The 23,112-nt window shown below is 52.5% G+C and overlaps 1 protein-coding gene across 1 annotated transcript; it reads right to left on the bottom strand.

The window, feature by feature from the left end:
• Positions 1-1,868: 1,868 nt before the first annotated feature.
• On the bottom strand, positions 1,869-20,402 carry LOC131579789 (uncharacterized). The gene is given in 11 exon segments (XM_058840189.1): positions 1,869-2,027; positions 2,030-3,584; positions 3,961-4,102; positions 4,392-4,501; positions 4,810-5,000; positions 5,140-5,282; positions 5,391-5,490; positions 5,740-5,829; positions 8,341-8,456; positions 17,135-17,322; positions 20,301-20,402. Coding segments are annotated over 11 exon segments (2,712 nt in total). The 5' UTR covers positions 20,342-20,402; the 3' UTR covers positions 1,869-1,991.
• Positions 20,403-23,112: the final 2,710 nt, after the last annotated feature.

Here is a 23,112-nt window from a genome sequence, read left to right as displayed (position 1 = left end):
GGTGAAAACAAACATCGGCACCACACGAAGCAAATCGCCTTTTTTTAATACATAGCCAAACGCAGGGGTGAGGCTCCAGGACAGCTCTTTTCTCCTCAGCACCTTCTGGCTGCCACCAGCAGCACAAAGAAATCATGGAGCGGAAAATGAGACGCTGCCACCAGAACAGACTTTATCTGCACAGCCACGAGGTACAGAGAGATCAGACACCAGTGACAGAGCACAGGGGAGTCTGGCAGGGCCCCAAGCAGCAGTGTCCCCACCCCAAGGCCCATCTCTTGCAGCAGTGGGAGCCCCTGGCATGCCCCAGCACTTTCCCACAGGTGCCAGAACAACAGAGGCTGGTGAGCAGAGAGTCCATTCTGCTGCTTTTTGGATCCAGATCACAGCCAGTCAACTCCTTGCCCCATCCTAGGTGCTCCTCAAAGCCACCTCAGTGGTCCAGCACATTTCAGCATTGCTGTGCTGCCAGCCTGCAGACAGGAGCTTGACCTTTCCCAGGCCCCATCAGCTGAGGCAAAGCTGGGCGTGAAGGAAGAGACCCATGGAGATGAGGCCACTCCACACCAGGACATGTGGGCTTGCTGCTGGCCCTGTGCTAATTAAATTGCTGATTTAATTTGCTTGCTAAATGCTTAACACTGGTGTACAGGCAGATGTGATACTCAGGGTGATGGGTGCATGAGGGGAAGGTGTGAATGTCCCCAGGCACTCTGATCTCTCTAGCCCAATGCTGCAAGCCAGTGTGGTCTCAAATCATTCTCTCCTTCCCCAGTCATTGCTTTTTTTGTGGGTTTCCCTGACGGATCTGCAAGACATTGCTTGGTGGTGTGGAAAAAACAATTCATTCACATCTGAGGTTACATGTGTACAAAAGGAAGAGAATTCAACCAAGTGGTTGTGCTGGGCTGCAGGACAATGGTTTGAGGGGCACCAAGTGGGTCTGACATGGAGAGGAGTGGTTATTGCATCCCTCCCTGCCTTTCCTTCTCACTGCTTTGGCAGAACCACGGGGGAACCCTCACTGTTCCTCTGTCCCATGGCACTGTGGAGCAGAGGAGAGGAAGGCCAGTGACAAACCCAAGGGGAGCTTGGCTGGACCTTCTCCACCTTGCATCCCAGAAAGTCCACAAAGGCCTGGTACCCATCTCTCCCAAATTCCCCTGGAAAGCTGCTGGAGAGACCAAATCCCCGAGGTGCGTCCACTCCCACCGAGACCCTTCAATGCTGCTGAGCTCTTTGAAGTGCTTGGTAACACCTTTCTGAAAGGATTTGGGCATCTCTGGAGGAGATGGAGAGCACATGAGGAAAAGAGGCTCAGGCAGGCAGAGATGATGCAGGGGACCAAACAGCAACATGACAAGGGTGGTCCAACACAGGAGATGAGGAAACCACACTGTTTTGTTGAGAAACAGCATCCGGTGCTACCTGCCTGTGAGGGACCAGTTCCATCTGGAAAAGGCTACCCCAAGTACGTGGACGTGCCAGCAAGCAATGTTCTTCCCTGGACCCCAAGAACCTGTAAGCCTCCCCAGTGGCACAGCTCCATCTCCCTGAAAGACTTCACATGGAACAAAAAGTCCAAACCACTTCATCCTAGACTGCTTGACAGCACTGGAAGACAAAATCCTGGGAAACCAGGGAGCACCACTGGCAGGTATGAGAAGAGCTCACAGCTGTTGGTGGCTTTCCAAGACGGGGCTCCTGGTTCACAGTGAGCTCCAAACCCGGCTGCCCACAAAAGATGGTGTGGCTGCACCCCTGGCAGACCCTCCACAGGAGCCAGGTGCCCTTCAGGTCCTGCAGCTCTCGCACTTCACCTTGAGCTGGATCTCACAGGCATGGGGGGCTGCCCAGCTGAGAAGGGAACTGAGGGGCAGCCAGGGCCCTGCCCGGCACACAGGGGTGCTCCTGCAACCACCTTCACAGGGAGAGCAGCTGAGCACCTCGAAACTGAGCCCGGTGAGGAGCAGGGTGCTCCAGGGTGGTTCTCAGTGGGACGAGACAAAGCACCCAGCTGCTGGGGAAAGGGCACTTTAGCAGCATCCCTCAGGAAGCTGCTCTCATGCCTAAAAAGGCTGTTTCCATACTGGCACTCAGGCAGCACAACGCAGTCCATCTGGTGGGCACTGGGATCTGTGCTGGGGCCCAGCAGGAGCCTGCTCGGGTGCACTGGCCCTTCCCCATGGCTCCTCTGAGGAGCTGCCCCAGCCTGCGGGAGCCACAGCTGCGAGAACCACTTGTCCTCTTGGAGCACTGCCTGCTCCCCTTCCCAGGAAAAGCTGGGCTCTACATGGGCTGCCAGGGGCTGTTTGGAGAAGTTGTCATGCCCTGGCAACTGCCTGACTCCTAAGGGTGCAGGGAGAGCAGCCTCCACATCACAGAGCTTCCCATCCCTGTGGAACAGGGACTCTTTCGAGCCCTGGGCAGGGCAAGGAACAGATTGGGACAGGGGTGGCAACCACAGCCCAGCCCCTGGGGGGCTCTCAGGGCTGCCAGCTGGCAGAGTTTGGGACTCCACGTGTGCTCCTGCAGCTTCCAGCTGTTTTGGAGCTCTGGCCAGCCAAGCCTCCCATGGGCAACTGGCTGGGTTTGCCTGGAGGGGGACATTGTGCCACAGAGTCACCAACTTGTTTGAGTGCAATGGGGGTGGGCAACTTGAGCCCACCAGCTGGCACCCAGGCTGGCTCTGAGCAGTAGGAACAGTGCCACCAGCAGCAGCAGAGGGGGTAGCTTCTGCCTGAAATGCTTGGCTTGCCAGCTGAAGTGCTGCAGAGGATTTGCTGCCAGAGACAGGGATGCCCAGCACCGTCCCTGCCACCGGCCTGGCTGGGTTAAATGGGCCCTGCTGCTCTGGCTGGGCAGAGCTGCCCTCAGAGGTAACGGAGGCTACAGAGCCCACAGCCCCCTGGCCTCCCCGTGTGCCTGCTGCCCGGGCCTGTGCTGGGGCTGGCGACACTGAACCAGCTGCCCAGCAGTGCTGGAAGTGAGCCACAGCACTGTTTTCCTCATGGCAGGGTGGGAAGTCCAGGTTCTTCCCAGCAGCCTCCCTGAGGAGCATCTGCTCCACACAGGATGTCACCTTGGTGCCCGGCCTCTGGAGCCCCTGAGCTGGCAGCTCCTCCTCTGCCTCCAGGCTGAGCAGAGCCTCCTCCCACTGCTGCAGCTCTGTGCTGTCCACACCGAGGCTCTGGCAGATGTTTCCATCCACCTCACTCTTCTCAAAGAGGGTTTCGATGACCACCAGGAGGGAGTTGCTGTCCTCCTTGGCACTGCTGATGTCCTCATTCTGGCTCAGCCCATCAGGCTCAGGGATGAAGCCTGGCAGGGAGAACTGAGGCACGTTATCAGCCTTGGAATTGTATATGGATGCATCCTGCTTCATCATGGCCCCAAGGAGAGAGCTGGGGTCTACCAAGTGCTGCTCTGAGTTGGAGCTTGCTTGCACCTGCAACTCTGCCTTGGTTTGGAACGAGTCCAAGAACCCAGGAAGGTCATTCCCATACAAGACTGCTTCCCCTGTGGCAAAGCTGAAAGGCAGCTGCACATTTCTCTTCCGGAGATGTTCCTCCCCTTCTTCATTCCTTTGGTGCAGAGAGAAAAGGGAATGGAAGCAGCATGAGCAGCTCCTCCAGGCCAGGCAAAACCACCCTTCTGACAGCAAGGGGGGAACTCACAGCCCTGCCCCTGGCTTTTCTAGAGGAAAAGGGGACTGGATTGGGCCAGCTACAAGAAGGCTCTGGGGAGCTCACGGGGAGATCTGCATGGCTCAGGAAAGGGCTTCTGCTCGCAGGCAGCATGTCCACAACCACCTCCTCAGAGCCGCTTAAATCACACTGCAGGAGGACAAACGCTGCAAAGCTCCAACCCCACCGATCCTTTCCTCCACCCTCATGGCCTCTGCATGCCTCAGGCAGCCCCCCACGCCCAGAGCAGCTAAAGGGGGCCAGCAATACTCACGACAGGGCTCGCTGGCGGGCGATGATGCAGTCAGGCCTGTCCCCTTTGTACACCAGCCGCGCGTTGGCCTGCACCCACAGCCAGCTGCCCCTCTTGGTCAGCAGCCGGAACACCGTCAGCCCGCTCTCCCCCGTCTTCATCACTGAGGCAGGGACACAAGAGAAGTGCCACCGACAGAGCTCCCCCGCAGAGCCAGACAAATGACACGTGCAAGATGCCGTGGGGTTGAGCATCACCTTGTGGCCGTGCTATGGGGGCAGGAGATGCAGGATGCTGTCTCTCCGCCAGCTCCCTGAGCTCATCCAGGAGGAAGAGCCTTTATCACAGCTACTCCAGCCCCGGGACAGACAGCACCAAGGAGCAATAGTACAGCAAGGCCAGAGCCTTGAGGGAGCTCACAAACACCCCCACAACAGCCCCCCAGCACTTACTTCTCACGTGGTGCTCTGCGCAGTGCATCATGTCAGCCGCATGCACAAACTGGTACCCGGAACCCCTCCTGCACAGCTCCACCTCTGTGTATCCCAGGACAACCTTGCCCCTGGAAACAGCACAGGAATGCAGTGACACCAGGGATGCACTCCCCAAAGCTGCACCCCACAGGCTGGACTCCCACTTTGGGTGCTGCAGTGCCCTGCCCTGGGCTGAGCTGCATACCCTGCTCCACAAACCATGGCAGACAAGTGCCAGTGCCCTGTTAACCTGCTCCCTGGGTTACTGGGGGCCTGCAGCAGAGGGACAAAAACATCAGGCCATGGGAGCTGGGTCAGGTGTTCCTTGTCCCCACCAGGTCTAGTTTTCTGTCCAGAACCAGGGATTTTGTCATGGGGAAAGTGAGAGATGCCTTACCGGGAATCACAGGCCATGGGAGTGAAGTCCAGCTTGTGCTTTGTCTGGAAGATCAGCGTCTTGGTCCGGAGCTCCAGGATGGAGAGAGGCTGGAGGAGTGTGGCGATGGCAAAGAGAGCAACTGGGGACTTGTCTGCTGCTGACTTTTGCTGCCCAAGAAGGAACTTCAGGCGCCCATGCAAATTCAAGGCCTTACAGGGATTAGAAAATGTGGGTGTGAAGCAAACAAGGTGGTGGGAACTGGCTGTGCTCTCATCCCTGTGGGACACAAGTGGCTCTGGGGGAACACCTTGTGTGCACAGGGGGAGCAGAGGGGTGTCCCAGCATTACCAGGAATCCCGAGGAGTTATCCAGCAGGCAGCGGAAGCGGCAGGTGAAGTTCCTCTCCACAAAGGATTGCTTCTCAGCATGGAGGTGCTGGGGGCAGGATGTGATACTGCACCCAGCCAGCAGCGGCTGCTCAGAGGGAAAGGCTGGAAAAACAAAGAGAAAAGGAGGCTTTCCAAGCTGTGCTGCACACCCTGAGCTCATGGCTCAGAGCTGCCCAAGTGAAACCCTGCAGGGACCACCCTGGCACTCACTGTCAGCAGCGTGCAGTGGGGTCCTGTGCAGCTGGTGACGGAAGGTGGCCCTGTCGTCTGCATGGATTAGCTCGTACACACTCTGGTAGATGAGATCTGACTGGAATGACACAAGAGAATAGTGCCTGCCCCTGGACAGCTTGGCAGAGGTGTCAGGAGGAGGACACAGAAGGTTTCCCTTCCTGGGCACTAGAAGAGCAGGGATTGAGAGTAAAGAACAGGCCAACTCCAGCTCCTTCCCCTGCCACAGGAGCTGCTGCCCTTTGGGAAGCTTTGCTCCCCATCCACACCTCCTTCCCACACCAGGACTGGATGTATCTGTTTCCAGCCAGGAAAACACAGTACTTACCTGGTGGAAGCCCAGGTAGTCCTGCACAGTAGGGGAGATGTAGAAAATGTAACCGTCCCCAGTCACGGCAATGACAAATCCATTGAGTGCCTGAAAGAAAAAGTTCTGTCCAAAGTTACTCTCCCCAGCTTCAATCCAGCTGCTGAATGCTGAAATCCCCCAGGTGTTTCTTTAGCATCCAGGGACAAGAAGGGACCTTCTTCCTCCAAGGAGCCCCAGAAAGAAGAACAGCACCTGGTAACCATGCAAGACTCAGTTCTGTGGAGTTTTTTGTACCCAGCATGAACAACGATCCAACCAAGATGGACCAACTTCTTTCTCCAAATCCCCCATGGAGCCCCCTCTCACTGCAGGGCAGCACCTGCATCAGCAGGGACCAGCTGAAGAGAGGTTTCATGGAGGACCTGCAGCTGTTTTCCTTCTCTCCAGCTGGGAATAGCTACACTCCCCTGGGGCTCTGCTTTGGACATGATGATCCTTGTGGGTCCCTTCCAGCTCTGGATATTCTATGATTCTGGTGACAATTTCAGGCTGATTTCCCCCAAAAGCGAAGCACTGCATTAGATAGTAACTCATGCCCCCTGCTCTTGACAGTGATATGCTTATTAGGGAATAGGAGAGAAATTAGGGAAAGAACACCCTAAATGGAAACCCAGCACACAGATCCAGCTTGCTGAGGGACCAGTCCCTTCACTTGGTGTGCTGCAGCCCCCCGAGGGACACTGAATCAGAGCTTTCTGCAAATCAGTCTGTGCTTAAAATGATCTTTGTGGGGAGGGGAAAAAAGCGACCAGACAGCTCAGTGGAGGGATTTCTGTCACAGTAACACCTCATAAGCTCTCCAGATGCCTTCAATCACCCCAGTCTGCCAATGCTCAGGTGGTTCAACAAATTGCTGTCATATGGTTCGAGTCCAGAGCCCTGGGGAGTGGCTAAGGAGCAGCTCCATGCTGGGGCAGCCTCGAGCTCCCTCCTGGTATCCAGCTGCTCCTCCATGACCGTCACACTCACACACAGCTGGGGCCATGGGGGACCTTGTGTGGTCCAGGATTCACTGCCAAAAGTCACACTGAGCTCCCAGGAGTTATTGCCTCACCAAAATCTCACATGGAGGCTCCTGCTGGGGATCTGCTCACACTGCCTGATGCCTGGAGGGCTCTGCAGGACCAGGGCTGAAGTGACCAAAGTCAGGTTCAAGGACAGCCAAGCATCCATCTGCTGGTCTTTGGAGAGGTGGGAGAAGAGAACTGAAGCCCCAATAACCTAATAACCCAATAACCTAAGACCATGGAGAAAGCTTCTAAAACTAAGTGGAGAAACTGAGAATATGAATGTGTATGATAGAGGGAATTATATTAAGTCACTGGGTGAGAAAGAGTTTAGAGTTTTAGTTATATTAGTAAATGAAGTACAAGACGGAGGATTTAGGGGAGTGTCTCCTTTTCTCTACAAGAGAGCTGGAGAGGGCATGGAGGGACAGGACAGGGGGGCTTCCCACTGCCAGATGGCAGTGAGAGATGGGGTATTGGGAAGGAATCCTTCCCTGGGAGGATGGGGAGGCCCTGGCACAGGGTGCCCAGAAAAGCCGTGCCTGCCCCTGGATCCCTGGAAGTGTCCAAGGCCAGGCTGGACAGGGCTTGGAGCAGCCTGGGACAGTGGAAGGTGTCCCTGCCTTTGGCAGCTCATCACAAGATGAGCTTTAAGGTCCCTTCCTACCCAAACCATTCTGGGATTCTGTGAGAGCCCAGGCACAGGAGATGCCAAGTACACGGAATGATTGAGGGTCTGGCACAGGCTCGCCCTGCAGTCCCAGTGAACAGCATGTTCCTCAGCAGACGTGGCCAGCAGTCAGCCTTTCCATGTGACCTTTCCACGCCAGGCCCTTCCGGCTCACATTTATAGATGGCAGCCCAAACCAGCAGCACTGTGGGAGGCCGACTGACCAGCTCCTTGTGCTCCCAGCTTCACTGTCAGCTGTTTCATGCCACACACCTGACCTTTCTACAAAGCAAAGCGCTCATTTCCCACTGGTTTTGTCCACCACCATTTTTCCAACATCCAACTCCTTTTCTCCCCCACAACCGACAAACTGAACCTGGGCTTTTCCCATCCAATCCCATCCCAGACAGGCTGTGAACTCATCCCTACGGAGCTCACGCAATGCCCCAGGTAGGGCAAGGAGTTCCTGAGGGATGTTTTGTGCCACAGCTCTGAACATTCCCCTCTTAGCCTTTGCTAAAGATAATGAACCAAGCCAGCACCTTGGGAAATACTCAGGGATCAATCCTTACACCACCATATGACATCCCTGAACCTCTTGGTTGGGATGGAGCTTGTGTCTTTGAGATGTAAGGGGCAGCAAATTGCAGTGGGATGAGAGGGAATGGTGTGAATGGGATCTGGACTGGTCCCAGCCAGGTCACACAGTGAGTATCACAGGTCAGCAGTGTCAGTGGTGTCTGTCCCCAGGAATTCAGTGCCTGCAGGAATCACAGTGAAGCAGCTCTGGGCAAGGCAGGGTCTCCTCTTGCTCCACAGAAGGGACCACAAGCTGCAGAGCTGCTTGGGGAGACCCCAAATGACCAAGCCACATCACCATACCTGGAGCAGCAGCTCCCCCTCAGGAAACAGCTCCCTGTCACCCTGTGGCTCTGTCCTTCTGTCCCCTCCTGGGGCTCTGGGCTGATCCATGCAGTTGCCGACCTTTGGAGATGTAGCTGCAAGTCAGAAGGCAAGAAGTCAGTGTGGAAGACAGTAGCAACTGGCACAGAGCCCACTTGCCTGAGGCTTCCTCCAAGAGATTCTTTCCCCTTCTTGATCCCCCTTCTGGGAAACCTTGCTCTTGCCAGAGTGGGAGGCAGAGAAGCAAAGGACAGAGTGGGGTTGAGTGCTCCTGGGCTGCCAAGGCTGGGGAACACCACCTGCTGGAGTCAGAGGCACAAAAAATATCCCTTTATCTGTGCTGACAGGCTCAGAAACTCGAGAGAACACTGAGTTTAACCTAAGACCATGGAGAACTCTTCTAAACTAAGAGAAACTAAGAAAACTAAGTGGAGAAACTGAGAATATGAATGTGTAAGTTAGATAGAATTATATTAAGTCACTGAGTGAGAAAGTTAGAGTTTGGAGTTTTAGCTATTTTAGTAAATGAAGTACAAGATGGAGGATTTAGGGGAGTGGCTCTTTCACCTTCTTCTTGGGTTTTTGGGTAATATTAGGTGACTGGATGGAAGAATCCACATTGCAGGACACAGGTGTTTGGCTATTGGGTTATAAATAAAAATAAGTTACTTGACATTTCATTATTGGGTGAATTGACACTTAAGAGACCTTGGAGAGATACCTCATCCCTCCATTTTGTAGCTTGTTAGCCTAGTGTACATAGTTCCTCACTGCCTGTAAAGATGTAATATAGATAAAGAAGAATAAACAACTGAGCCCAAACATGAAAAGTCTCTCTTTAATCTTGGTCCAGAGGAAAAGAACGGAGTTATCAGTGTCGCACCCTGACAACCACCCAACACAGCCAGGAGGCTTCTGGTTAGAGCCTGGCAGAGCTGGAGTTGGCTTCCAGCCAACCCATTGGGCTGCTCTGTCTGCTCTGCTGCCCTTCAGGGTTGGAGAAAGACACAGGCAAAGCTTCCCAAGGCACCTGAGATGCCATCAAAGCACCCGTACTTGTTTTCTCCCTTCCACCTTTGGCTGCTTGGAAGCAGACCAGGAGCTGGTGGCTGTGGCACTCCCAGTGACACCTGAGTGACTGCTCTTGGCTCCCAGGACCTGCTGCCGTGAGCTCCCCAGGCTGATTCAGGAGCTGCCTCATGCTTCAGCACTGCATGCCTTGAAGGCAACATCCCAGGGTGCAGCCAGCATGAAACCTCCTGCTGACCCACTCATGGCACCTCGAGCTCCGTGGGACTCGCACAGAACTGGTTGTTCAGGGAACAGGAATGAGGACAGAAGCTCACAGGGATATCCCCAGCATGGTCCTTTATCTGTTGATTATCACTGAAAAAACTCAATCCAAGCTCAGCTGCCAGCAAAAGGATGATTTTTCAAGGCATGTTTTTGTGCCAGCTCAACAAAAACAAAACAAAATCACAGAAAAGCTCAAAGCAGCTGCTGTGTGGGAGCCACCCCACCTCTGCCACCATCTCCTGCTCCTGCAGCTCCCAGAGGTCCAACAGAGCTCACATGTCCTGTGTAATTCACATCCCAGAGAGCACTGCCTGCCCCATCTCAGCCCCGCGTGTCAGATGGTGCTGGATTCAAAGGGGAAAGATCCTCTGAATGCTGGAAGTGAGGAAGAACCTCAAAGCATCCTACGTCTGACCATACATTTAATTTGCTCCATGGCATAAGCTCTCACTTCACTACTGAAATGATTTAAAGGTTTGTTTGGTTTCTTCCCTGGTAACACCAAGTTCAAAGCCAAAACAATTTGGACTCTAAAGAAGTTTCATGTGCAAGTGCTGATCTGCTCTGCAGCAAACCACCAATATGCAAAAGCATTTTCCCTGATGGATTGGCATGTTTGAATTCAAAACAAATTTGGAGTCAAAATGTCCCTGGGATCTATTTACATCTGGAGCCTGAATGCCAACAAGCACCCACCCACAGAGGTCAGCAGCCAGGGCATGGATGCAGTAGGGTAGGGTTATTAGCTGCAGGTCTTGCACAAAGTGACACAAATAGCAGTGGAGAGGGTGCTCTGGAGTAGGGTCAGTCTCCATCTCCACAGAGCTGGGATAAGTCTTCCGACCCTAAACCTTCAGCACTCCTTGGACATCCTCAGGCAGCATCTCTACCTTTCCCATCAGCCACAGCTTCTGCTCTTTCCTATCCTGTGCTCTCAGACCAGCCTGCTCAGGGTATGTGAGACCTCTGGGGAAGGTTGGGAAAGATGAGATTCAACAGGGAAACACCAAGCAAAAAGCCTCTTCACATGACTGGCATGTGATTCCCATGGGAAAACATCCCATCTGGACCACATGGCTTCAATTCACACTTCATGGAGCATAATAGTTTCAAAATGAAACATCAATTCTCATTTAAAATTTGATTTCTTTTGAAGGCCTGGCTCCTCTCTAAAGCATTGAAATTAAGCAGGCTGGCAGGGGTTTTCAAAAAGAAACGAGTTCTTCCAAAACAAAGCTCCAAAAGGGCACAGAACTTCTTGAGAGCATGCGCATCTTGAGAGCATCTGGTCTCCAGCTCTCTCCCAGTGTCCACCAGCAGCATCTGCAGGGAAAGCTGAGGAGAGCTGCCGTGGCTTTCAGCATCCAGCAGGAAATACCCATCTTGTGCTTTCCAGCAAAATTTCTTCACCTCTCCCACTGATCTTAGCAATTAAGCTCCCACCAAAGGTACTTACTTCCCCTTCTCTCAAACACAGTGCAGTCCATTTCTGCACAGCTAAGCTCAAAAATCCTCCAGAATCTGTCTCCCATGTGACACACGACCTGGGGAGAAGGTCTGGAGCATGGAGAGAGGGGAGGAAACTCAAAGAGGTGCCGTCCAAAGTCCTGGTGGTGTGGAGCAGCTGGTGCTCACATCCAGCCCAGTCCTCTCCATCCACAGCCAGGTGCCATGGTGTTCCTGTGGCTCTCCTCCTCCAAACAGGTCTCTGACCTCATCCTCACTCAAACTGCCAAGAACCATTGGGATTGGGAGCAATCCCTAGGGAAACCCAAGCACTCCCATGCCCATGCAACCACCAGGGGTAAAGAGGTTATTCCCAGTCACTTTTTGACTTGGAAAGGAAAACCCAACATTTTAATCCTACTTCAGGCCATTTACAACATGGGGAACCTCATGGGAAGGAGGGATCACTCCTGAAAATATTGCTTGAGACAAAATGGGGAGATGCCACCCTCTGGAATCCCACCTGGAGCCATGGATCCCTCAGCCTGCTGAAGCCAGGTCTCCAAGGGGCTGATGGCTAAGATGGACTGGAAACACTGGCTGGCAGGAGGAAAAGAGCCCCACTGGCTGCCAGGCAGGACAAAGCAGTTGAGGACTTGTATTAAAAGCTGGCTAATTCATCCCATTTAACTCTAATGGTGCAGTTGAGAGTCCCACACAGAGCAGCTGAGACCACAAATTAATGGGATTAAAGGAAACAGGTCCAATGTGTATCCAAGCTGTAATATACCCACACCAGAAGTAACTGGGTAAAAGGATGGTGCACTTTTGCTGTTTGTGCCCAGTTTTTCCAACCTCCTGCAGTGCATCTTGGACAATTAATGGGAATTAACATGTGGATGTGGTGCTTAGGGACATGGGTTAGTGGTGGGCTTGTCAGTGCTGGGTTAACCTGATGATCGTAGAGGTCTTTTCCAAGCTTAATGATTCCATAATTCTGTGAAAAGAAGACCATGGCAAAAGCCATGTGCAGCTACCAGGGAAGTCCCAGGCATTTGCTGGAGCAGTGTGATGATCACTCACATTTTCAAAGTGCTGGGACAGACACTGTGTGTAATTTTTAAGACAGGAGGGGGAAATCCAGCTCTGTCCTGAACCTCAAGACCAGCCAGAAGACGCCAGACGGCATGTTGGGGGTTAGAAGTCCTTCCTTTAGTTCTGGCTCACCTGTGGAATTTTTACCCATTAGTTGTGGGAAAAACCTGACTGCTGGTACTTGGTGGGTGCTTGAGAAACGCAGAGTTCAGCTGGGCCCAGGGGGGAAGGGGGCAGGAAAAGGGGAGGGCAGGGAAAGTTTTGGCAGGTTTCTTTGGCTTCAGAGAAGGACATTTTGCTGGGGGCTGTTGTGGGACAGAGAAGGGATTTCACCATCACCCAGATGGAGCTGCTGCTTCTCCTTCTCCCCTCTCCATTGGTGGCCTCACACCCCCTGTCCTGCTGGGACGTGTGGCAGTACCAGGCACCGCTGTGGAGCTGCTGTTCCACCTCATCCACCAGCCCAGGATCTCAGCTCATCCCTGCTGTTCCACCTCAGCCACCAGCCCAGGATCTCAGCTCATCCCTGCTGTTCCAGCCGAGTGTTCCTCAGAGCCCTGCAGGAGCACCAGGACTGCCCGCCTGAGGGGGAAGCAAAGCCTCTCCTCCATCCCTTTCTGTCTTGGCTGAAAAAGCTGTCCCGGGGTCCCTGGTTCTGTTTTCTTGTTATTGCTGTAGTTATTGTTGTTTGTTTGCCTGGTTATACTAGTAAAGAACTGTTATTCCTATCCCCAGATCTCTGCCTGAAAGCCCCTTGATTTCAAAATTATAATAATTCAGAGGGAGGGAATCTATATTTTCATTCCAAGGGAGGCTCCTGCCCTCCCTAGCAGACACCTGTCTTTCAAAACCGAGACACCAGATCAGCAGTTTCCAGCATCAATGAATCAGGATGTACCCCACACATCCCCAAAAGCATTTCCCTATGGGCTGGCTTTCTTGCCTCTGCAAGGAGGCTCCTAAACCCTGCAACGGAGGAAAAAATTCCAGCAGGAGAAAGAAGGAAAAAGGAGCAAAGTCATCTAATCTCTTCACTTTTTTGCTCATCACATTCCTAAAGAAAAACATGGCAATGCAGCCATGGAGGCTAAAACAAATCCCTTGCCTCTGGCACGGATTTGGCACTGAAAATAAAAAGTTATTGGTAACAACCCCAGAGCCAGTGCTGCCCTCACAGACTGGGTTACACTGAGGGGAGTTGACAAGTTTCATCCATAGCAAACACTTCTCTTTGAACAGGCTCCAGAGGTGCCTGGCATCGAAAAACCAGGAGCTCCCAGCTCTTCCAGCAACACCAAGCCACGCACAACTGTTTTCCTCTTGGATCCAATCCCAAACCCAGTCAAATCAGCATCAACCTCTGCCTCAGCTGTTTAACAAAGGCACGGTGCCATGCAGAGCAGGCTTGTGCCATCCAAGTGAAACAGACAAATGCCAAACCTACAGATTATGAACTACTAGGAAAAGTAATTTTGTGTTTTCCAAGGAGCACAGAAATGCCCTGGGGAGTGCTGGCATCCCCAAGACCACACCAGCCTCTCCAACCTGCTGCTGCAAATCTCCATCCCACACATCCCTGCAGGATCTCGCCCAGGGACAGATTTGACTCCCTTTCATTGTTTCAGTTCCTTTAGGCCCAGACCCCTGCAGCTCTGGCCCATGGTAACAACAAACAACAAGGAGATGGATAAAAAAGCTAATTTAGTGTTGGCTACAGTGAGATTACCCAGGGAGACCTGCTGCCAGCTGCCTTGCAGCAGAGAACTGGGGAGGGAACCACTGAAACCAGCACCAGAGGTGGGAAAGGACCTGGTGAGACCTCCTAAGCTCAGCCCCTGCTCCAGCCAGGTCAGCTGGATGGGGAGGTAGCCCACTTCACTGTTTGCTAGGAGCTGTTAGTTATCTCAAGCTTTGCCAGACTCCAGAGTGTGGTCTCACACCACGGCAGGGTTTTCCATGGGTTTTGAAAGAGATTGGGTTAGGTTGGATGTTGGGAAGGCTGTGAGGGTGGTGAGGTCTTGGCACAGATTACCAGAGCAGCTGTGGGTGCCCCTGGATCCCTGGAAGAGTTCCAGGCCAGACTGGATGGGGCTTGGAGCACCCTGGGATAGTGGGAGGTGTCCCTGCAGGGGGTGGCACTGGATGAACTTCCTTCCAACCCAAACCAAAGCAGTCTGGGACTCTGTGATCCTCTCTCTTGCAGATCTCCCTGCCTGGTGTCCTAGGAAGAAAGCGTGGCAGCACATTCCCTAATCAGTGTCTCTCCACCTCAGAGAGCATTTTAAGCCCCATTTTATTGCTCGCCCTTAGCAGAGCCACATATGCAGCCCCAACATCTGCTTCCTTTGTTACAGGAACTGTAGGAAACGAACCCCAGCACAGCTCTCCAGCTAGCTGGAGGTTTTCTGAGCCACTCAGCACTCAAATCCACCCAAGCTTTCATGAGATCTCCCTCTCTACACCAAGTGAGGCTCCTGTCACACCGCAGACAGCCCAGAGCATCGTGGCAGTCGGCAACACAGACACAAGCTTTTCTCCTTGGCACTTGCTCTCAGAGACAGGGATCAGCAAAGTCACTCCAGATTTGTCTGGGAGACTGTCAGACACAGGCCCAAGTAGCAACCACTGCAAATTGGTTTGCAGACAGAGCTCAGCACAAGTCTGGCAGTGAGGTTCAGCCACTGTTTACCCCAGTGACAAAACCTTTCAAGTGCCTTTAAGGCAGGCTGGAATAGCGCCAGAGCTGTCACTGCTACCCAGCATCGCTCACAGGTTGTGCCCAATGGACAAAGCTTGGGGAGACCAAGCTCTGAGCTCCTTGATTTTGCTCAAGGAAGACTGAGATCCCAGGCAGCAGAGAGCTGTGCAACACCTGCAGTGTTTTCCCCAGGGCACAGAGGAGTTACAGGTGTGCACACCACGAATCAGCCCATGGAGGTGCACAGGGAGCTCTGAGAGCTTCCTTATCTAGGCCTGAAGCTTGGCATTTTCAGCAAACTACTAATTAGCCTGGTTTCTCATTAAAGCACAGACAGAGAAGAACATTTAAAAGCAAAGCAGATTCCAAGGATGATGAAGTGAGTCACTACCCTGCAATGAAAGCCAGGATCCCACGCAGATGACAAGTCCCTTTCCTCGTGTCCACTGTGGAAGCAGTGATACCAGCACCCACACCCACTGTGGTTGTCCTCTGCTCTGTCCCACCCCAAACCCTGATGCCTGCCTCCCTACACCCCATTAAACAGGTCTGTTCCCAAGCCAGAGGCACACAGTACCCACACCTCAGAAATGCCAGAGAAGATGGAGAAGGCTGGAAGCCTCTTCTCAGGTTTCTCCTGGTGTTAGAAGCCAGACAAACTGCAGACAGCACTGGGAAGCTCCACTCTAGGGCTGGAGAGACACAGCACAAGGAGAAAAGGAGCCTCAGGGCGGGCATGACCCTGAGCCCACTGTGCAATTGGTCTCTCAATTGCCTGGAGATAAGGCAATTATCGCTCTCTCAAAGCATTCATCTCCCTCCTGCCTGGAGACAAGGCTGGGCTTGGGCTGCGGATGGGGAGTGGGTAGGGATGCTCACCAGGTGATGCCACACTCTCCTGCAGCAGGAGAGGAGCCTGCACAGGACAGCAAACCTGAGGCAGAAAGCAGAGCACAAGGGGTACCACCATGTCCCCCCAACATGCCCAGCAGGACACACCAGCAGCAGGCTGTTGTGACCTGCAGCTGGCACGGGTCATCAGGCACACCCGAGAGCCAGGCTGACCCTGCTGAATCTGGGACGATCTGAAGTCAAACAAGATGAACTTCAGGGCAGAGCAAGGGGAAGGAGCTGGAAATCACAGGCAAGTGGACAGATGGGAATAATTGGCCTGGAAGAATAGGGCTCCACAACCCCTGCAATGGCAAATGCTTTCCCAGAGCAGCTCTCATGCTGGGAAGCACACTCTGAGCACATACAGAGGAAACCAGCTCCTGCTCAGAGGCACAGGTCCCATCTGGAGAGTCTGGCACAGGAGTCTGTTCCTGGAGCCCAGCATCCCAGCTGGAGAGAGCCCTGGGAGAGCCCAGAGGAGTGGGCATGAGGGAAAAGCCAAGGGAGCCAACTTTATCCAGTCTGCGGCAGGGAGAAGACAATAAGAGCCTCTAAATAGAAAAAGCTGCTGCTGCCTTCCTGCCCCAGTCCTCTGCCTTCCCCAGTGCCCATCACCCATTCCATCAGGCCCGAGTCACTGGAGATGGAACACGTCCCTCTCCACACATGCTGGTGACTCCTGGGAATGTGGTGACTCCCCCCAGCCAGGCTCCATATATAACCATATATAATGTTATAATTTATTAAATGTACAGTAACTGTAATAATAATAACGAAGGGTTGAAGAAGAATACAGAGGGAGGAAGAAGGAACTATATATAAGGAACTATATATATATACATATATAAATATAAGAATACCAAATATGGAATAAATAAGGAAATACAGAATATGAAATACAATTAAAGGGAACATGTAATATATTATATTATGAACATTCAATTATTTAACTAATTTAATTTTAAGTTGCCATTCCAGTTAGATGAGGGCAATGTTGCTGTTCAATGGTACACAAGAGGTGGGTGTTTTACCCACCTCTCTCTCTTCTCCACGCGGTGGTGGAAGTGTGACACAGGAGAGGTTCTGGACATAAAGGATGGCTGATAATGAGATGGACAAACTTTGCAGGAGGTCTCAGCTGCTGGCAATGCCTCCAAGCTGCTCCCTCCATCCATGGTGACATTTTCCTGCCAGTATGGACATCCAAGGTCCTGCTCCCACAACTCACCGTCATGCACCCTTCAGGAAACACAACTTTCCATCCCAAAGTTTGGGGTGGGACATGACCTGTGGGTTGGGGATTGATCCCAGGGGCTTTTCCCCACTCCCAGCAGGGACACTCACCCATCAGGTAGCTCTTCACCTTCAGGTAGCCCACAGCCAGCCGGAGGATGGAGAGTTTATCCAGCCTGGAGCGCACATCCTCGGGGAAGGGCAGCAGCCCTGTCAGCTTGTTTAGCTCCTGGTTCAGCCGGTCCCGGTGCCGCTTGGAGGGGTTGGACTTCACACCCTCAGGAGGGGGTGGTTTGGGGCTGGAAGAGGCAGAGGAGAGGTTAATCAAACTGGGATTGTCCAACAGGCTCTTTGCAAACCCAGCACTAGCTTTGGTGCAGCCACAAGAGTGAAATGGTTAAGATTTTTCCACACACACCCTGCTCCTCTTAGAAATCACAGAATCATGGACTGGTTTGAGTTGGAAGAGATCTTAAAGCTAATCTCATTCCACCCCCTGCCATGGGCAGGGACACCATCAACTATCCCAGGCTGCTGCAAGTCCTGTCCACCCTGGCCTTGGACACTTCCAGGGATGGGGCAGTCATGGGGCAGAATGAGATGAGCTTTAAGGTCCCTTCCTACCCAAACCCTTCTGGGATTCTATGACTCAAACAAAGGGATATCTCAAAGGGTGGCTTAGGGCACTGCACTTTGAAAAGAGCCTGTCTTTTAAAAAAAAAAAAAAGTTGATGAAAAAGTTTTGTTTTCTTCCAATATTGTGATTTCTAACTCTTTCAGATGGGCATTTCCAAATTAAACCAGCATTTGATGCCAAACTTAGGCCCTGGGGGCAACCCTCAGCCTGCAGAAGGAACAGTGTCCAGGAGAGCAGCCTGAAGCTTACACAAGGTCCCATCTCTGTGAGCTGCTGTTCTTTTAGCCAAAATCCCAGCGCAGCAGTAAGAGCTCTGTTAGTAACTTTAATGAGACTTGGATGTCACCCTGTGTCCTTCATTTTTTAATGCCAATCTGAATTTCGTAGCTCAAAGACAAACCCCTCAGTCCCCCCCAAGCTCTGTATCTCACTTGTCTGCATCTCCTAAGATGCATCTCGTTTGGTTTGATGTAATTTGTCTAACCACAAACTCCCTCTCTGCAGGCATCCTCACTTCAAGAAGGAGCTTTGGATAACAGGATTTGCCAGCATTTACCAGCAATTTAAGCTCTCTCCTCTACAACCCCTCTCCAATCTCATCTGGCAGGGCTGCTCGCATGTGTGATGTGAGAGGAAATGAGCATTAAATGAAATGCACTGGGGTGCCTGTTGAATTTACAGCTCAGAGAGAGACTGAGAGGTCTTTTAAGGCTGAGTGGAAAATTGCAGCATTTCCCCAGGAAATCTCAAGCCTGCTGGGTTGTAAGAGCAGCATCAGGAGGGATATTCCCTCTCACAGGGAGGCTGGCACAGCCCACCTCCAAACTAGTCCATGCAAGTGAGGTAAAACACGCTGGCACCAGGGCTCTTAGAAAGTCTAAACATTTCTGAAATCACTGTCACACACCAGGAAGGAGAAAAATGAAAAAAGTTTTTGATTAAAAAAAAAAAAAAAGGGTGAAGAAAATTAGTCTCAGATTCCTCAGGTATCCTTTAAAGTCTTCTGGCCACCCACCATCCAAATCCAGCCCCAAACAGCCAGGAAGAAGAGAAAGTGAGACTGGAGATGAGCATGGCAGTGGGTAAAACACTGAGGTGTAACAGAATCACTGGGACAGCTTGGCCAAACACTGAAAATCCTCTGGCTGAGGCACACAGGGTGACACAACCAACAGCAAGTCACCCCGAGGAGGACATCCCAACACCTTTGCTCCTGCACATGCCAGCGGCAGCATGCTCCGTGGCCAGCCTTAAGAGGAGGGATACCAGTGAGGAAAATACCTCATGGAAACAGTGAAGCTTGCTCTAGACATTTAAAAGCTGTTTAAATTCCCTTCCCTTTGGCCCCATGGTTATGAAGCACACCGTGCCATGGGGGTCATGGTGAAGCTGGTGGCCCCCAAGCCGAGAGAAAGCTCAGCTCCCAGCAGGGCAAAGGCTGTGATGCTTCTGGGGTTTGTTTTTCCCCAGCTGCTCTTTGAACAGTAACCCAGTAGGAAGTGTATCCCCTCTGCAAGCTGGCAAGTACCAAGGGAGATTATTCCCGACAGTGGATTTTGCCTGAGCTGATCTATTGTCTCCTAATTCTTATTAATTGTTGTGGGTTTGTTGTTGTTTGGGGTTTTTTAAGTAAAAAGCCCTGAGCAAACTGCAGAGGAGCTGGAGAAGCCCCTCAGCCCATCCTCCCTGTCCCCTCTGGCCGGCGATACATCCCACTGCCACCAGCCCTGCTCCACTTGGCCTCTCCCAGCAGGATCCTGCTCCAAGATCCGACCCATCACAGAGAAAAAGAATCTCTTCCTATTCCCATTCCCAAGGCTTACCTTACAGAACAAGGGAATGAGGTCCCTTCTGCTCCAAAGAGACACTTTCTCCTGAGCCACACAAATCCAGCCCGAACCCTCAGGCTGGTATGCCAGAGGGCTGGAATCGCCACTCCGAGATGAGCAGGAGACAGGTTTGTGGCAAAACAGCCATCCTTCGTTTTCCACAACAGGACTCCCAAATTAATTCCCAAGAGAGGCTCAGGGTCACCTCACCACAGGTTTAAAGCATTGCTGCTCCCTGCCTCATCCCGGGCTTGGACTCAGCTCATCCACGTCCCCCCTCCACAGCCTCCCATTAATATATATCCACCTTTAGTTCCTACACACCTGGAAAAGCTGAGGTTAAACAGGCTGGGGGGACCTGGGAGTGGGGGAAGGCGCGAGGGAGGCAGGAAACGCCGGGAACACACCGACGTTGTGCAACAGCTACGGAGCAGCGTGATAATTAATAATTAAGGAGTCGAGATGTTTTGGTAATTACTAATTGCTGTATGTTCGATTTAGGCGGGCACCAAACCACAGCCCAGCCCGCAAATCACTGCTGAGCAGCTCAAACTCTCTGGCGAGCTTCCTCACCGGGATGCAGGACAAGCATCTTTAGGATTCCTGTTCTCCCAGCGGCGTGCCAGAGCCGACACAGCGTTAGCTCCAATTACCCCTGATTAGAACCGAGGAACCCGAGCACGCTGTTCCCTTCTGCTCGCCCAGCGCTCGCACCACAGCGGCTCCGGGCACTTCCCCAGAAGCAGCCGGGACCCCGCTGCCCGGTCCCACGCACGGGGGTGCCCAGGAGGAGCCTCCTCACTCCACTCACCTCTTGGGCACCGGCTTCTTCCTCTTCCTGCCGGCGTACATCCCCGGGCAGCAGCCGTGCCCTCCGCAGCGGCCGCGGCTGCGGCGCCGCGCCCGGGGCGGGGCTCTGGGGCACCGGCCACGCCCTTGGGTGACCGCCACGCCCGGGGGACACTGGCCACGCCCTTGGGTGACCGCCACGCCCGGGGGACACTGGCCACGCCCTTGGGTGACCGCCACGCCCGGGGGACACTGGCCACGCTCCTGGACACCAAATCCTGGGAAACGCCGCGGCTGTGGCACACCCTCCACAGGGGACACTAAATCCCGGGAAACATTGTGCCCATGGGCCACCGTCCACAGAGGAGACCAAATCCTAGGAAACATCATGCACCTGGGCCACAATCCTCAGGGGACATTAAATCCTGGAAAACACCGTGTTCATGAGCCGCTCTTCCTAGGAGCCACTAAATCCTGGGAAACACCATGACTATAGAGCACCATCAGGTGACACTGAATCCTGGGAAACGTATCTGTGGGCCACCAGCCTCAGGGAACATCGGCTTGTGGGAAACACGATGTCTGTGGGCCATTGTGAGCAGGGGACTCGGAATCCTGGCAAACACCGTGTCCGTGGGCCACCATTCCGGAGCCTGACATCCTCACCTGTGCCCCTTCAGGAAAAGCCAGCCTGCTCACTCTCACTTTGTATTTCCTGAGTTAATGCTGCCCAAAGCTTTTGCTCTTCCCCTAAAGCCAGCTCCTGTACCAGCAGTGAGGGCCTGGCACAGGTTGGCCAGGGAAGCTGTGACTGCCCTGTCCCTGGAAGGGCTCAAGGCCAGGCTGGACACGGCTTGGAGCAGCCAGCGGCTCTGGTTGCAGACAGAGCTGCTGAGGAAACCCTGTCCCATCCTTTGTGGATTGTTTGGTTGGGTTTTTCAAGCTGTTTGCAAATTCAAGGGACAAATCCTTGAAATGTGGCTTGATTGCTTCTTGCCACGGGGCAAAGCAGAAGCCACTAATGGTGTCACAAATGTGCCAGGTCAGCAGAGCTGATGTCACATTGATGGGAAATGTGTAAAACGCTTGGTTACAACCTTCCCAGGCCCAGTAACTTCACTGAGTTTTTAAATAAGGGTTAGGGTTATGCACGTGTTCCAAGCCAAAACAGCTTGGAGATGTCTGAAGCAAGGTGCAGAGGGAATTCGAACAATTCTATGTGTGGAACGGGACGCGTCCCAGCCGAGGACCTGCGGGCAGGCATAGAGCAGGAATCCTGTCTGTGCCTCATCCTGGCTGCTCCCTAACCCGGCTGTGCCTCATCCCGGCTGCTCCCTAACCCGGCTGTTCTTGGTCCTGCTTACTTCTGGTCCCACCTGTTCCCTAACCCGGCTCTCCCCTGTTATAAATGACTTTCAAATTTCCAAACAATCAAATTTAATTAATTGATGATATACTTTAATAAATTGGTTACAAAATAATAAAAAAAATACCATTTAGTAAAAGAATACCATTTAATAAAAAGGTAAAATATAGTAGATATATTCAAATATATATTTATATATATTTATATATATGTGAATATAATTGGCCAGTGGTTACAAATGGTTAAGGCGTAAGCGAAACCGACTGGGGTATGGGGGGGGCTTCTCACCCCACCTCACCTACGAAACAAAGCACTTCAAGCTAAACGTACATACTGTATGCTTATACATATCAATTAATGTTTCCCGTAAGTTTCCTCCTATTTTCAATTTTTCTGACTTTACATCACTTTTCTTCACCGCGCATGCCTCACTTGTTGTTAGGGGGTCTTCAGTCTTCTTTTGGTGGAAGCTTCTCCTCTTCCTCATTGTCCTTTGGATAACCTTACAGGTTTGCGTGTGCGTATTAAGCGTTGTGTAAGTCTACTAATTAGCCTTATATTTACTAATCTTTAGGCCCAATGCCTAAATTTGTTCTAATTTTGGTCCATCTCAAGGCCATTTGGGTCTTGAGACACCATTTATCTTCTAAATTACATCCTGTACCTTGATTTTGACATGTAACATCTGCAAAGGGGTACATCTGCTTTATAACACTGATTCTTCATCGTTTAATAATAACATCGTTAAATAATAACTTTAATAACAATTACAATTTAGTTAGCGTGAATAAATTCCATTTATTACACCCCTGTCCCACCTGTTCCCTATTCCGGCCCGTTCTTTTTCCCTATCCCGGTGGTTCCCACTCCCCATCCCACTCCCCCCGCTCTCTATCCCGGTGATTCCCGGTTTCCCTTGCTCTCTATCCCTATCCCGGTGATTCCCGGTTTCCCTTGCTCTCTGTCTCTATCCCGGTGATTCCCGGTTTCCCTTGCTCTCTATCCCGGTGATTCCCGGTTTCCCTTGCTCTCTATCTCTATCCCGGCGATTCCCGGTTTCCCTTGCTCTCTATCTCTATCCCGGTGATTCCCGGTTTCCCTTGCTCTCTCTATCCCGGTGATTCCCGGTTTCCCTTGCTCTCTATCCCGGTGATTCCCGGTTTCCCTTGCTCTCTATCTCTATCCCGGCGATTCCCGGTTTCCCTTGCTCTCTATCCCTATCCCGGTGATTCCCGGTTTCCCTTGCTCTCTATCTCTATCCCGGCGATTCCCGGTTTCCCTTGCTCTCTATCTCTATCCCGGTGATTCCCGGTTTCCCTTGCTCTCTATCCCTATCCCGGTGATTCCCGGTTTCCCTTGCTCTCTATCCCTATCCCGGTGATTCCCGGTTTCCCTTGCTCTCTATCCCGGTGATTCCCGGTTTCCCTTGCTCTCTATCCCTATCCCGGTGATTCCCGGTTTCCCTTGC

Source organism: Poecile atricapillus, chromosome 5, assembly GCF_030490865.1.
Source record: "Poecile atricapillus isolate bPoeAtr1 chromosome 5, bPoeAtr1.hap1, whole genome shotgun sequence".
Taxonomy (NCBI): Eukaryota; Metazoa; Chordata; class Aves; order Passeriformes; family Paridae; genus Poecile; species Poecile atricapillus.
Note: the sequence above shows the minus strand (reverse complement) of the source record. Positions and strands in the feature narration are given on the sequence as shown.